The sequence below is a fragment of the Budorcas taxicolor genome, chromosome 14, assembly GCF_023091745.1.
Source record: "Budorcas taxicolor isolate Tak-1 chromosome 14, Takin1.1, whole genome shotgun sequence".
NCBI classification, from domain to species: Eukaryota; Metazoa; Chordata; class Mammalia; order Artiodactyla; family Bovidae; genus Budorcas; species Budorcas taxicolor.
Genome location: NC_068923.1, coordinates 20,742,877 through 20,758,327, shown reverse-complemented (window position 1 = coordinate 20,758,327; position 15,451 = coordinate 20,742,877). Strand labels below are relative to the sequence as shown.

General features: G+C 47.5%; 1 protein-coding gene across 3 annotated transcripts in view; it reads right to left on the bottom strand.

Annotated features, from left to right (window-relative positions):
• ZFAT (zinc finger and AT-hook domain containing) overlaps positions 1–15,451 on the bottom strand; it is a 158,251-nt gene that overhangs the window by 61,170 nt on the left and 81,630 nt on the right. For all 3 annotated transcript variants that reach the window (XM_052651527.1, XM_052651529.1, XM_052651528.1), the window contains exons 8-10: positions 9,878–9,965; positions 8,814–8,963; positions 7,042–7,215 (exon numbers count right to left, since the gene is read on the bottom strand). In XM_052651527.1, coding sequence (XP_052507487.1) covers positions 7,042–7,215; positions 8,814–8,963; positions 9,878–9,965 — 412 coding nt within the window. The remainder of the gene's footprint in view (positions 1–7,041; positions 7,216–8,813; positions 8,964–9,877; positions 9,966–15,451) is intronic.

Sequence of the window (15,451 nt, the reverse complement as noted above, 5' to 3'; positions counted from 1 at the left end):
CCAAACACCAGGACCCCAGGACGTCCCAATGGGCTAGCAGCTAGGACCTCACCTTCCAATGCAGGGGTGGGGGGTCGACCCCCAGCCAGGGAGCTAAGACCCCAAGTGCCCCAAAACCAAACCATAAAACAGAAGAAGCAGTACTGTAACAAATTCAATAAAGACTGTAGAAATGGCCCACATTAAAAAAAAAAAATCTTAAAACACGCACACAAGTGTCTAAGTCTCTGCAGTTCAGTTCAGTCGCTCAGTCACGCCCAACTCTCTGGGACCCCAGGACTGCAGCACACCAGGCCTCCGTGTCCATCACCAATTCCCAGAGTTCACTCAAACTCATGTCCATCCAGTCGGTGATGCCATCCAACCATCTCATCCTCTGTCAGCCCCTTCTCCTCCTGCCTTCAATCTTTCCCAGCATCAGGGTCTCTTCTAATGAGTCAGTTCTTCACATCAGGTGGCCAGACTATTGGAGCTTCATCTTCAGCATCAGTCCTTCCAATGAATATTACTGGTTTCATCTCCTTGCAGTCCAAGGGACAGTCTCTGCAGGATACAATAAATGTCCCTTTTCTGTTTCAGTGACCTCAAGTGAGCTTCCGTTAACAGCAACCAAAAGAGGCCCAGCAAATACAGATGTTGAATGAATCCATGAGTGCAAGAAAAAACACCAAAACTCCTCAAAGCAAACCCAGAAGAAAGGGCATGAACAAACAAGGCACTCAAGAGAGGATTAAATCCAATTTAGTTAATCAAAAGAAGTTCAATGACCGCAAAGAAGTTTACACACAGTGCTAGGAACCAGTCAACGTTACAAATTCCTCACGCACGTTACTGATTTAATCCATCATATCCTCTGATTCAGCAGTCCCCAACCTTTCTGGCACCAGGGACTGATTCCGTGGAAGACAAATTTTCCACAGACTGGGGATGGGGGAATGGTTTCGGGATGATTCAAGCACACTACATCCATCGTGCACTTTATTTCTAACCTAATTTCTGATCTAACGATCTGACAGGAGATACTAGTCCCCGGCCCAGAGGTTGGGGACCCCTCCTCTAATTCACCTGACTGATATCCTGAGTCATCAAAACACTAAAAAGTATAATGAAATGATAATATTTGACATCCACTGAACTAAGAAACTGAACATCTTTAATAAGATGCAATGCTAAAAATGAAAGAGTTCAGCGGGAACACTGCTAAGTTTCTGATATAATTTTTTGAAAAGTAAGCTGGAAGTGCGGTGCATGATTAAAAGAACCAAAGTGGAACAGCCCTCCTGCTCCTGGAAATATGTCCTAGGAAATTAATTCGAAAGAAGGAAAGGTTTATATGCAAAAAAAATTTCCCCGCAATGTAAGTTGTAATAATGAGAGGGAAAAAAGGAAAGCATACTCTGCCCCCAAATAACTAGGTGATGGATGTTAAATAACCTTACTGTGGCAGCCACTTCATAATGTATACGTGTATCAAACCATTATGTTGTACACCTTAACATACTACAACATTATATGTGAACTGTATTTCAATAAAACTGGAAAAAATTCTTTAAAAAAAAAAAAGGAATAGAAACACACACCTGCTGTCTTTCTTTGTTTCTTACTACACCCTCATCTGGCTTGATGAGTTTCCCCGAGGATGGCTCCAGCTGCTTAGTTACTTTAAATAGAGCTCTATATAAAACCAGGAATGAATGGAATGGCAGAAAAACCTTAAACTATCAGAAGAAAATAAAACTGTCCCCTTGTCTTCTGGCATTTGGATTCCATCAGAACACAAAGACAGAGATGGAAAACACGCTTTAAGGCAGCATGTTTGAAATATCTGCTAAGTTAAACAATTCCTGCCAAATTAAGCTTCGTGTGTACCTTAAACTTGAAGAAGCACTAAAATACTTAGAGAAAAAAAAATCTGTATAAACTATAAAAATACCAGGAGGCATAAAAGCGAAAATGCCTTCCTATGACTGTTTATCTAGTCTTACTGAAAAAGGTGGTATTTTGCATAAGCAAATTTTTCAGAAAACTGCCTTTACCCTTTTCAAAACTGATACTCTTCAAATATTAACTATTGCGCTGTGCCTTTCTAGTGAAGGAATATTTGAAAAAAAAGGAATTTGATCTTTCCTAAATGATACAGGTGATCCAGATTAATCACCACAAATATCTGTCTGTACCTGTGTCAAGGTGCCCCCTGTGTCGAGGTACACCCCGTGCTGAAACCCACCTTGTACTGAGGTGGCTGGGTACACGGGAACACTGATCACTAAGAGGGCAGGCACACACGCCCAGCACTGAGAATGAGCGGACACACTCGGTGTGTGGGGGCCCAGTTAACCTCCCCACAACCCCACTGTGCTAAGGCAATCGTGCCCTCCCCCCAAAAGTGCTGCTTAGTTGCTCAGTTCTGACAGTTTTGCAACCCCGTGGACTGTAGCCCGCCAGGCTCCTCTGTCCATGGGATTTCCCAGGCAAGAACACTGGAGTGGGTTGCCATGCCCTCCTCCAGGGGATCTTCCCGACCCAGGGATCAAACCTGCATCTCCTGTACTGGCAAGTGGATCGGAGCCTGTAGACATCACCTTATATGCAGAAGGGATTTTGCAGATAGGATCAAGTTAAAAATCTTGAGTTAGGGGATGATCCTGGATTACACAGGTGGGCCCAGTGAAAGAGCAAGGGTCCTTATTGGGGGGAGGGGGCAGACTCAGAAAGGAGACGTGAGGACAGAAGCACAGGGAGAGAGGGAGTGAGTGCTATGTGCTGGCTGAGATGAAGGAGGGGCTTGCAAACCAAAGGATGCAGGCAGCCTCTAGAGGCCAGGGGGCTTAAAGCAACAGATTCTCCCCGGGGGTCTCCAGAAGAAAGGCAGTCCTGCTGACCCCTCGATTTTAGACTTCCGACCTCCAGAGCTGTCTCAGAGTAAACCTGTTGTTTGAAGCCACTACATGTGTGGCGGTCTGTTACGGCAGCCGTGGGAAATGAATGTACCCGCAACGCATAGGAATCGTCATCGACCCCAAGTTACAAACAGGGATGATGAGGCACCTGCTCAAGGGCACTCAGGCAAGAAGTGGTTCAGACCCAGGACTGCCCCAGGGATCCAAGGTCTCACCCACTCTGCTGCACTGCCTCTCCACACAGCCTGGCACACACGGGTCGGCTGCCTCAAGTGAGAAATGCACCCTGTGGGAGGCATCGCAGGCAGGCATTGTGCAGCAGGCGTTTTGCAAAGCGAAACATGTCTTTCCAGTTCTGGCATCTGTGGTAATTTGTGCAATGGCAACTCAGAACAGAAATAGCTACAGCAATAAAAAGGCCGTTTAAGAAGTCTCTGCACTTTACTAGCTGAACTTGAAGCAACCATAGTGAGGGACGGATGATTCTCTGTAATTAGTACACAGGTTTTGATACCAGGAGAAATGGATCAGCATTAGACAGGGAGAGAAACAGAAGGCAGAGCGTGATAAAAGACCAGGGAAGGACGTGGCACCAGATCTGGATTAAATTCGAGACACTGTGCCAGGTATTTGCAGCTGAGACTCCTCTGCCCAGGAGAGACTGTAGGTAACCAAGCCTAACTCAACAGTTAAATCTATGTGTTAGCCTAAGCTAACTTCAGTCAGCTCAGTGGTTCATTTTAGAGTATGAGTTCAGTTACTCTTATGGTTCATAAAAACCTCAGAAAAAGAACTTCAGGTGGCCCTGGGCAGGGTGCACAGAGAAGTAGGTGTCCTGGATCCTGGAGTTAGCCCTCCCCTCTCCTGCCCATCACCAGGACCCAGCCCGTGAAGATAAGTCACAGAAAAAACCCACTGTGTTCACGTTGTTGCGCCACTCCCACCCATGACCCTTGACCTTCTCTCCAGCAGGAAGTCAGAGGAAGAGCAGGAGAAGGATGCTTCGGAGAGGCCAGGCTCACTGCAGCCTAGTCAGTGGACTTGCTGAGATTACCCAAATGGCTGCTCAAGTACCATCTTCTTTTAACGTCTTGGTTCTAAAGTGCATGTTCTTTGAAGTAAAGAGGACACAGATAAGCGGGTCTGCTTTACCCTAGAATGATTGTGTTTTTCAGAGGAAACAGGACCTTGCAAAAACTCCGGACTTAAATCTCCTAGAATATTTCAATGTGGAGCCATGGGATCTCTTATTATAAATTGAAGAAGCAAGGGGAAAAGTGGTACTTCCTCCGCTCAGACCTCATTTCCATATTCAACTCTCCACTTGTCCAATTACTACACACACAAGAGAGTTTGAAGCTTGGGTAACTCCTCTTTGCAAATTTTACCAGGAAACTTCTTCATCTCCAGTGTAAGAGGGAAGGTTGGATTGGGGGAAGAAGGGGCATTGAACTTCAAAGAGCTTTTCATTTCATGATTAGAGAATTCCTGTTTGATTACATAACACAAAGGCACTACACCACTGAACCTTTCCCATCTGTTCTGGGTAGGCAGAATCACGTACAAACCTCTAGACCACGTAACATGTGTCTAGACCCTCTTTAAAGTAAAAAGTGAGGAGATGTGTTACCAGCACGATTTCTGCATTAAATTCTTGTACCTGTTGGCATACATGCAAAGGGTTTAATCGGGCCCTTTATAGATCAATATCTCTCTTTGTACATGTCGACTGGCAAATCTCTTTAACTAAAACCGTCACCCATTCCGGCCTATCACTTCTAAGGCACAGTAATGAGCTCCTTTGGGAAATAGGAATGAATAAATAAGGCTAGATCACTTTAAAGAAGCCAATACACATGAAAAATTAAGATCCACAAGCAGGTAAAGGAAAAGATAATTACTCAGTTCCTTTTTACCTCATTAAAAGAGACCCAAGGACTTTCCTGGGGGTACAATGGATAAGAACCCACCTGCCAGTCCAAGGGACATGGGTTTGATCCCTGGTCCAGGGAGATCCCAACTGTCAAGGAGCAACTAAGCCTGAGCTCCACAACCCTTGAGCCCGAGCTCGAGAGCCTGTGAGTTGCAACTGGAGAGGAGCTCCCACTCGGTGCAATTAGAGAAAGTGCTTGAACAGGAACAGACCCAGCACAGCGAAAAATAATTTTTAAAAATTGTGTGTAAGGCCATGCAGCAGACAGGACCGCTGAGGGGGCAGCTGTGGACAGAAGAGTCCTCGCTGTGAAGACTGGGGCTGAGGAGGCACCAGGAAGCAGACTGAGTTGGGGGCCCCAAGAAGGCCTGGGCGAGGAGCGGGGCGTCGTCTGCAGCTCACCCTCACACCCAGTAGACAGGGAGGCACAACCATCCCCACTTCCCTAGGAGGAAACCGAAGTGCAGAGAGGTTGGCGGACCCAGGTCACTGTACCAGGTGGGAGCGGGCAAGACTGACACCTCTCCAGCTCTGTCTGCTCTAACGTAGCTTCTCTGTGGCGCAACCTATGGAATTATCACTGCTATAACAACTGCACTGAAAGCCGGATCATTTCAGGCCAGCTCTAAAGCCACGCGTGGCTCTGAGTAAAGCGGGAACCCTATGGCTACAGGCTGGGAGCCTCATCAAGGTAGCCAGGCCCTATATGAGCACACTTCCCCGAGGATTCAAAGCCTGTTTCAGAAGTTGCCAAACAGCTCATGAGGCTTCCTAGCTTACCCAAAGAAACAACTAAATGAGAAAAACATCTCTGTCCATCTGAGTTCCCCTCCTTGCCGACGAACTCGGGGAAGTGGGTGGGGAGACAGGAGGGACGGGCTGAGTGTCCTGAGGATGCTGGCTGGGACATGGCTGCTCACGCTGATCCCATCCTCCCAAGGCCCCGACAGCCTGTCCGTGGTGCCCGATCAGATGTGAGTGCCATCGTCTCAACGCCCTTCAGTGCCAAGCCTGGATCTTGGGGCCAGGCGGAGGCCACGGTGCCCCTCTCAACCCTCCAGACCCCACCCCAGTGGCCCAGGGACACGCCAGACCTCCCTGGCTCTGGGGGTGGCCGCATCTCATAACTGGGGCATCACTGGGGACTTCAGGGAATAATATGCTTACCCTGTCAAGAAACATCAAAGAGGCTTATTGCTGGCGGAGGTGTGAGAATTCATGAATAATTACATGACTTAATGCTTCCATTACTCAGGATACGATGGCTTTACTGTCACTGTATTTTTAATTATTTTGATTACAGATTTATTAATTTACAGCACACTGCTTGAGTCTGAATGAACAGCAGGGCTCTGGCTTTGGTCCAGCCCGAGGCAAACCTGATCCTAAGTCCCGACGGATCTCGGGTTAAGCACTCAGCTTCTCCCCGAGCCCTTCGGGCTCACTGGCAGCACACACAACAGATCCCCAGAACCACCTCAAATTAAAGGCAGGACAGACCGGCAGGATCCTCCTCTGTGCACTGAAGTAAAAAATCTCTGTTGAAACCACTTCACTTTTTACGGCAGATTCCGATTTTTGTACGTAATTGCGCTAAAATAACATTTCGTTGGTACAGTTTATTAATCTCATTACTTGGAATATTGAGAAGACCCTCATATGATTGTGGTTTAAAGGAGAACTTTAAATGTGATAGCTCTTTTACCGTATAGCTGCCTGTCTTCCTAAAACAACTGTGCAATTCTGCCTTTCTCTGTCTCTCTGGCTCCTTGCCAGATGACTTTCCTGCTGACTGGGACACACACCAGGTGGAGTCCAGGCTGCTCCTCAAGGTCATCAGGCTTGGGCGGGGAGGGAGGGTTGAACAGGACTGAAACTTCCAGATCAAGGTCTCCTGAGGATGCCTTATTCCCTGGGGCAGAGTCCCCTCCACGCCCACCCCCCACACATGCATGCACGTGCTTACACACAAACACACACACACACACACACACGTGCAGCAAGTGTCCAGCAAGCACAGGTGGGGTCAGCACAGAGCCTGGGGCACTGAGGAAGCAGGCGAGGTCACTCTGCCCTCCTTCAGAAGAGAAATTCCAAACCCTGGCTCCTCCCTGCTCTACACATAGCCACGGCGTAGGCCAGACTTGGAAGGTCCGCCTCAAACCACAGTCCTAGGGGAAAAAGCTCGCTGTGGGGTCACTCACTCACCGTCGGCGGTGTGAAGGAGCTTGTGGCTTTTCAGTGTCCCTTTGGACTTGAACTTCTTGCCACACATGTCACACAGGTGGGTCTTCTCAGTGCTGTGACGATTCATGTGAGCCTTGAGGTTGCTTTTGCTACGAGTCGCGTACTCACACAAGGAACACTTGAAGGGCTTCACACCTGTCAGAAGAGAAAAAACAGAGAGAGAAACAGATGTATACATGTGTGTGTGCGTCTGAAGGAAGGTATACGCATACATGTCCACACACACACATCCCCTTGTCCACTGTGAAAAAAGCAGTGCATACAGCGCACGCTTCCCCAGGCCTCTCTCCGACCCAAGCTATTCCTTCCAACCACGACGCCCTTCCACCTCGGCCTGCAGCAGGATTCCTCCTGGACTCCTAATCAGTGCCACCGAACCCCCTCTCATGACTGCTGCACCGTCCACCGCACTTGACAGTGTGTCCCTTACGGCCCCTCCCCACGGTCTGGGATCTCCAAGGGCACAGACGCTGAGCACGGGAAGCAGCGGCCGTTCATTCCACTGAACTGAGTTACCAAGGGCCTTGGCAAAAGTCGCCAGGCCCGGGCGCACAGGACCACACGTGAGAGCGTGTTTCAGCTCATAAGGTAAGCGGAGCTTTACGATGCTCGTTGCTGCTGCAGGGCTGACAGCTCTACTGCCGAGGCATCCTTACCATTGGGCTAGTCCTCCTCCGTTCCTCAACTATCCACCAGGGCCCACGAAAAAGTATCTCCCAACCTTGGCTTTGGTCTCAGCTCCTTCTGCCATGTCCATCAGTTCCTGCTCTCTTTACTGAACCGTTCATTTGATCACAGATTGTAGAAAATACTTCATCCGTCCTCCTGGGGAGCTGTCCTGCTTTCCTGACTGCAGCACTGTAGGTTCCCAACTCACAGGAAGGCCGGCCCCAGCCTCAGGGCTCCGAGCCTCTTCGCTGGGAAGGCCACGTGCCCTCCCAGGGGGAGAAGCACAGCCCCACTGTCTCTGATGGCACCCTGACCATCAGCTGCCCCGAGTGCCCGCATGCGGCCCACGCCTCCCTGCACAGGCGAGCGCCCTGAGGCAGGGGCTGCCTCCCTCCTCCCCTGCTCAGTCCCCACCCGGGTCTCGCCCGCTGCCGGAACCGGAGGATCTGCTGTCCTCGGGGCATTCCTTCGTCCAGCACCCCAGAACCTCCTCAACACCCCTACACGCAGGTCACCAGGGCGACCACCAGGGTCACCGCCACGACCAGGCTGGCGCGTTGGTCCCTGTTCTCCTGAAGCTCACTTTCCGCACAGGAATCATGGTGACTTGCTCAACTACAGCTCCCAGCAGAACGTGAGGACTGCACATCTCTGCTCACTCCAACTGAGTCATGCACAGCTGAAACCACTGGTCTCAGCTGCCTGACAGACACATTTTTGCAGTAGGTAAAGAGAACTCTAGCTGCAGGGGGTGTGGACATGGCTTCTTCCTAAAGAACCCCAAGTGAAAGTGTTAGTCACTATTCAACGGTGTCCGACTCTTTGTGACCCCATGGGACTGTAGCCCACCAGGCTCCTCTGTCCATGAGATTTCCCAGGCAAGAATATTGAAGTGGATTACCATTTCCTTCTCCCTGGGAATCTTCCCAACCCAAGGATCGAACCCGGGTCTCCCACATTGCAGGCAGATTCTTTACCAACTGAGCCACCAGGGAAGCCCCAAGAACTCTCAAAGGCAGCTCTAAAACCACACACGAGCTCCGTTCTGACAGAGGGACACGCACCTTCATGAGCCCAGATGTGACGCTGAAGGTCTGAGCCATTCTTCATGAAATAGAAATCACAGTATGGGCACTTCATGGCTCTCTTGCCAATGAGCCCTTTCAGCTGGACCCTCCTCCCGAGAACCTCGGAGATGGTGCTCATGGAAACCTCTAGAAGAAAAGCAGATGACAACCAGAAGCGGCCAAAGAACCGTGGTTCCAGTGAGAGGTAAGTGGGCCTTGTGACAGAGCCTGGATGCCCCCCACCCTAGTCAATCCTGGCAGCTCTGAGGCAGCAAGTTAAGTTGTGCCTTGTGAGGTCATGGGAGAGAACTTTTGCCTAAAAACCTCTTTTTTCTTCAAAGTGAGTCTCTCAGACCTAGACTCCTGTTAACACAAAACGTGAGCTATGGAGAGCAGTATGACAAGGCAACAGTCGGACAAAAGCAGAATATGGGAAATACGGGGAAAAGACTGGGCTTCCCCAGTGAATCAGCGTCCTGGGGTGGGGGTGTCCTGAGGAACACAAGGAACTCAGGCGACATGACAACTCCATTCAAACAACCCAACTGCAAAGAAGAAAGTCTTGTGTCAATGGTTGTGGCTGCTGTTGAGTCGCTCAGTCGTGTCTGACACTTTTGCAAACTGATGGACTGCGGCCCGCCAGGCTCCTCTGTCCATAGGATTCTCCAGGCAAGAATACTGGAGTGGGTGGCCATTTCCTTCTCCAGGGGATCTTCCTGACCCAGGGATCAAATATCTCCTATGTCTCTTAAGTCTCCTGCATTGGCAGGCAGGTTCTTTACCACTAGCGCCACCTGGGAAGGCAGCACAGTTTTAAAAAGGGGAGGAGAGCCACAAGACTGGGGCCAGATGCCTTTGACGACTAGAAAAAATGATAAAATAAAGCAAATCGTTATATAAACACCTGAGTTTTAAGTAAAGATAACTCCTCCCCTTGAACTGACTCATATCTTCATCCCTCTTTTAGTTTCATTTAACATAGCTGCTATACAACGCTGTATCTTAAAACAAACATAAGCATTTTTAAAATCGGTCTCCCGCTCCGAGATGCATAACCTTACCGGGATGGTTGGTCTTGATATGTGACTTTATCAATCGATCTTCTGAAAAAGACTTTTCACACACAGGACAAGAATAACTCCTTTTGTCCTTAACAAAAAGAGAGCATAATCAATGGACTGTCTCATTTAAACTCAGGGTCTGTGGAAAAATACCATCACCACCACCAAAGCGAGACACACGGATACCTTTCCCAGCACCCACGGCTGGCCCTGCACGGCCCAGGGACTCGAGGGTAGCAGGGCAGTGGCCTCGTCTCCCTTTCAGGACGGAGGGACTGGCCTTAGAAAGGACAGTCCTATGGATGCGGCTGGGCCAGTGGAAAGCAGAGCTCAGCCTCAGGGTCTAAGATCATCAAAGGTCGTTAACATTTCCATCTCCCAAAGTTCCCTCCTTTATCAACATTATCATGTACGCGATAAGAACACTTAGTATAAGGCCTGCCCTCTAGCAGATTTTAGGTGTACAATACGTACTGTCGGTTACAGACACCATGCTGTACAACGATCTCCAAGACCCGAAGTGCATTTCGCCCTCCAGTGCTCAAGACACTTGTGCAGGTGAGTTATTTTATTGAGACTCACAACCACTCTTGAAGGACAGGCATTATTACTTGTTACAGATTAAGAAACCAAGGCCAAGGGCGACGAGCCCCAGGACTCTGAGGAAGAGCTGGCACTGGAACTCGAGCTTACAGGTGCCCACCCCAGGCCCTGACCACTCCCAGGCCACGTCCCATCCAGGCTGCAGGGAAGGCATTCACTCTGCACTGTCACCAACCCACCTGCCTGCAGTGCCACATCCTCAGTTAGGGAGAAGCTTTGGTGAATGATCATGCTGTATAGCTCATCCACATTTCCTCTCACTTTAATGGTCACTTTAATGCCATTTCACATGAAAACTTTTCAGAGAGTGGATGTTATGGGTTAAATTTTGTCCCCTACAAATTCACATGTTGAACTCCTAACCCGCAGTATCTCAATGTGACCTTATTTGGAAATGTGGTCATTACAGATGTTATTAGTGAAGATGAGATTGCAGGCCCTCATCCAATATGACTGGTGTTTTTAGAAGGGGAAATTTGGACAGAGACCTGCAAGAGGGAGAATGCCATGTCTTCATAGGACAAAGAAAATACCCAAGCCCAGCCCAAGAAAAGAGAATGACAAACTAGTATCTCTCAAGAACACAGATGCAAATATCCTCAACAAAATATTAGCACATAAAACCCAAAATGTTTTTAAAAGAACTATAAATCACAACCAAGTGAGATTTATCTCATTTGATTCAACATTCTAAAATTAATTAATATAATCCATCACATCAACAGGTTAAGAAATAAAAGTCACATGATAACATCAATAGAGGCAGAAAACTAATTTGGCAAAATCAAATACCTATTCATGATAAGCAATTTCAATAAGCCAGGAATAGAGATGAACTTCCTCAAGTCAATAAACAAAATCCACAAACAACCTATTATAGCTAACATTACACTTAATGGTGAGAAACCAGAAACTTTCCCACTAAGATTAGAAACAGGGCAAGGATGTCCCCTCCCAGCACTGCTTTTTAACATCATACCTGAAGTCTTAGCTAATGCAGTAAGACAAGAAAAGGAAATAAAAGATACGGAGATTGAGAAAGAAGAGATTAAAATCGTCTTTGTCTGCAGATGACATGACCACCTAAGAAGAAATTCTGAAAGAACAGACAAAGATACTCCTGGAGCTAATAAGCAGTTATGGCAAATTATAGGTATAAGTCTAATGTACAAGTCAGTTGCTTTTCTATATGCTAGCAATGAACAAGTGAAATTCGAAATTAAAAACACAGAACTATTTACATTAGCACACAAAAAACGAAATGGGACAAATAAATCCATTATTTATGAAGAATAGGTATAAATAAATCTAACAAAATATGTACAAGATCTATATGAGGAAAACTTCAAAACCAATGAAAGGAATCAAAGCACTAAATAAATGGAGAGCTATTCCATGTTCAAGGATAGGAAGATTCAGTGTTGTCTGGACAACAGTTCTTCCCAACCTGATGAGTAGATTCAATGTAATTTCAGTCAAAATCTCAGCAAGTTATTTTGTGGGTATTGGTAAACTGATTATGAAGTTTAAAGGCTATGCAAAAGATCCAGAAGCCTACAGAAAATGCTAGAGGAGAACAAAGTTGGAGGACTGACATTACTCAACTTCCAAACAGACTATAAAGCTGCAGTGATGAAGAGCATGTGACACTGGTGAAATAAAAGTCAAATAGATCAAATGGTACAGAACAGAGTCCAGAAATACACTCTCTTAAATACAGTCAATTGATCTTTGACACACGAGCAAATGCTACACAGTGGATCAAAGACCGTTATCTCAGCATGATGCTGACACTGGACAGCCATGTGCAAAAAGAAAAAAGTGAACCTGGACAAAAACTTGACACCTTTTCACAAATATTAACTCACATTGGATCAGAGATCTAGAAGCAAAATGTGAAACTATAAAACTCCTAGAAGACAGAGAAGAAACCCTGGATGGCCTGGAGTACGCCAATGACCTCAGATCCAACACTGAAGGCGTTACCCATGAAAAAAGAAAAAAGAATTGATAGACAGGGAAAGACACTGTCCAGAGAATGAAAGAATGAGCCACAGACGGAGAGAAAATAGTTTCAAAGGACACATCTGGTAAAACAGGCCAAAGACCTCCACAGACACCCCACCAGAGAGGATATACAAATGCCGAGTAAGCATGTGCAAAGACGTTCCATATCATGCATCATCAGAAAAATTCAACTCAAAACAAGACGCCATCACACACCTACAGAATGGTCCAAATCTACAACACTGATAACACCAAGCGCCAGAGGATGCGGAGCCGTGGGAACTCTCGTTAGTTCCGGATGGGGATGCAAAATGATACAGCCATTCTGGAAGACAGTTTGGCAGTTTCCCTCAAAACTAAAACACTCTTACCGTAAGATTCAACGATTGCACTCCTTGCTTTTTACCCTAATGAGCTGAAAACTCACATCCACACAAAAACCTACACACGGATGAAGCAGCTTTATTCATAACCGCCAAATCTTAGATGCAACCAAGATGTTCTTTGGTATGTGAATGGACAAATGGTGGTACATCTCAACAACAGACTGTTATTCAGCTCTAAAAAAAAAATGAGCTACCAAGCCTTGAAAAGATGTATAAGAAATGTAAATGCACACCTATGAGAAAAAAAAAAAAGGCCAATGTGAAAAGGCTACATATTATATGATTCTAACTAGAAGACATTTTGAAAATGGTAGAATGATAGAGACAGTAAAGGGATCCATGGTAGCCAGGGGACAGAGGGAGAGAAGGATGAGGAGGAGGAGCAAGGAGGAGTTTTAGGGGAGTGAAACTTCTCTGCATGATACTCTCATGAGGTATACGCATCATTCCACATTTGTCCAAACCCCAAAAATGTGCAGCACCCAGACCGGGCCTTAACATAAACTGTGGACTCTGGGCGTTACTCCATGTGTCAATGAAGGCTCATCAACTGTAGTAAAGGTAGCGCTAAGATACAGGATGTCAAGAGGAGGGGAGCTGTGCGTGTGGGGGGACAGGGGGTATATGGGGAAATCTCTGTTACTTTCTGTTTAGCTTTGCAACGCATTTAAAATTGCTCTAAAAAGGTTTATCAAAAGAAAACACACACTATGTGCTGAGAACAGAGCTTAGCCTGTAAAAATGAGAGCCCAGTAAATCTGAATGACTTTGTTGCTGTGGTTTTAGTTTTGCTGGTAACGCAACTGACTCAGCTAACAGACCTTATGGGCTAAGGCACACTGGGAATCCCCAAAGGGGCCTCTGAGTGACCATCCCTCTCAATTCCTTCGTGTATTGCTACGACTGCAGAGTGTCTCCTGAGGCTGGGGTTCCTGAAGCACACTTAAGAAAAGCGTGCTGTTCTCTTGCTGAGTCGCTCAGTCGTGTCTGACTCTTTGCAACCCCATGGACTGTAGCCCGCCAGGCTCCTCTGTCCACGTAATTTCCCAGGCTAGAATACTGGAGTGGGTTGCCAGGCAATCTTCCCAAACCCAGGATTGAACCTGCGTTTCCTGCATTGGCAGGTGCCACCTGGGAAGCCCAGGAAACGTGTACTTGATATTCAAAAACAAAAAATGAAATGGAAGACCTTCTGAACAACCAGTCTGGACGCACTTCCCACCAAGCATCTGGGTTCCAAGCAAGGCCTGCCATGCCCAGATGCCTAAGGGGTCCAGGCAGCTCCCATCAAACAGTCCTAGCTTTCTGCTCAGCTAATGCCATGGACTTCCACCCAGGCTACATCACAGGGTCCAGGCTTGTCACTGCCCCCCCCAGTGCCCTTGACCTTCTAGGTCATGCCATCACTCCTAGCGCTTGCAGACGAACTCATGCTCACGTGCCCTTCTGAAAGACGCCCTGGGCACACGCCGCACACATTCTGCAGGGGGCTGTCACCACCCACTGATGCTTGGGCATCATCAGAGCTGATGGAGGCATTCAGAAGGGCTTTGAAGGAGTTTACAGTGATCTCTCCTGAGCCCTTGCTATTTGATTTTTCCTTTTAATCTCTGATAGCCTGAAAGCAATTTATCTTAGAGCTTATCAGGGCCCCTCATTTCTTGATGCCTTTGAAGATTGTCGGAAGGACACAGGCAGTGGGAAAAGGTGCTGGGAGAAGGGTGCACTCTAAGGACTCATTTATTTCTTTTTCAAAAACCTCAGTTCCCAGCCAGAGATGAAAACCCAAACTGACACAGGAAACTTGAAAAGAAGAGTGGTTAAAAGAGTTCCTCACTGAGGAGAGCGAGTGCTCCACGCCGTAATGATGGCACGAGAGCCCAGTCCCCGGAGTTTGTTTGCTCTGATGGAGATGCCTTCAAAGAACCGCAGGGCTCTTTGAAAGAAGGGAAGCAGTGGCAATGAGGTGCGGGGACAGGGGGCAGGGGCTATGGGGGCAGCCCTGGGAGTGAAGCTCCCAGCCCAGCTCACAGCGATGAGTGAACCCCGCCCTGGCCTACGCCTCGGCCCCTGAAGCAAATGGGCTATTCTCAAGTCTGAAACCAGCGGTGGAAAATATCAAACCTGCCTCCCACTTGGCCACCGAGTGTATTATCTATCACATAAGCACATCTATAAAGTCTCTGACATTAAGATTAAAAAAAAAAGTGGGAGATTCCACTCTGAACAATTTCTCAGGAATAAAAAGCCCATGGTTTTAGCAGATGCTGACCTCAACGGACTCAACCTTTCCTCCACCATTCTGGGGCCCATGTTGGCTCAGGCATGGTGCTGGACACAGACCTGGGAGACTCTGACCCTGCCCTCACAGCAGTCATGGGAGCTGCCAGCACACAGAGGCCATGAACTATCATGGGACAAGGAGAAAACAGTCATGTTCAGTAGTCATGTATGTATGTATGGATGTGAGAGTTGGACCATAAAGAAGGATTCATGCTTTTGAACTGTGGTGCTGGAGAAGACTCTTCAGTCCCCTGGACACCAAGAAGATTACACCAGTCAATCCTAAAGGAAATCA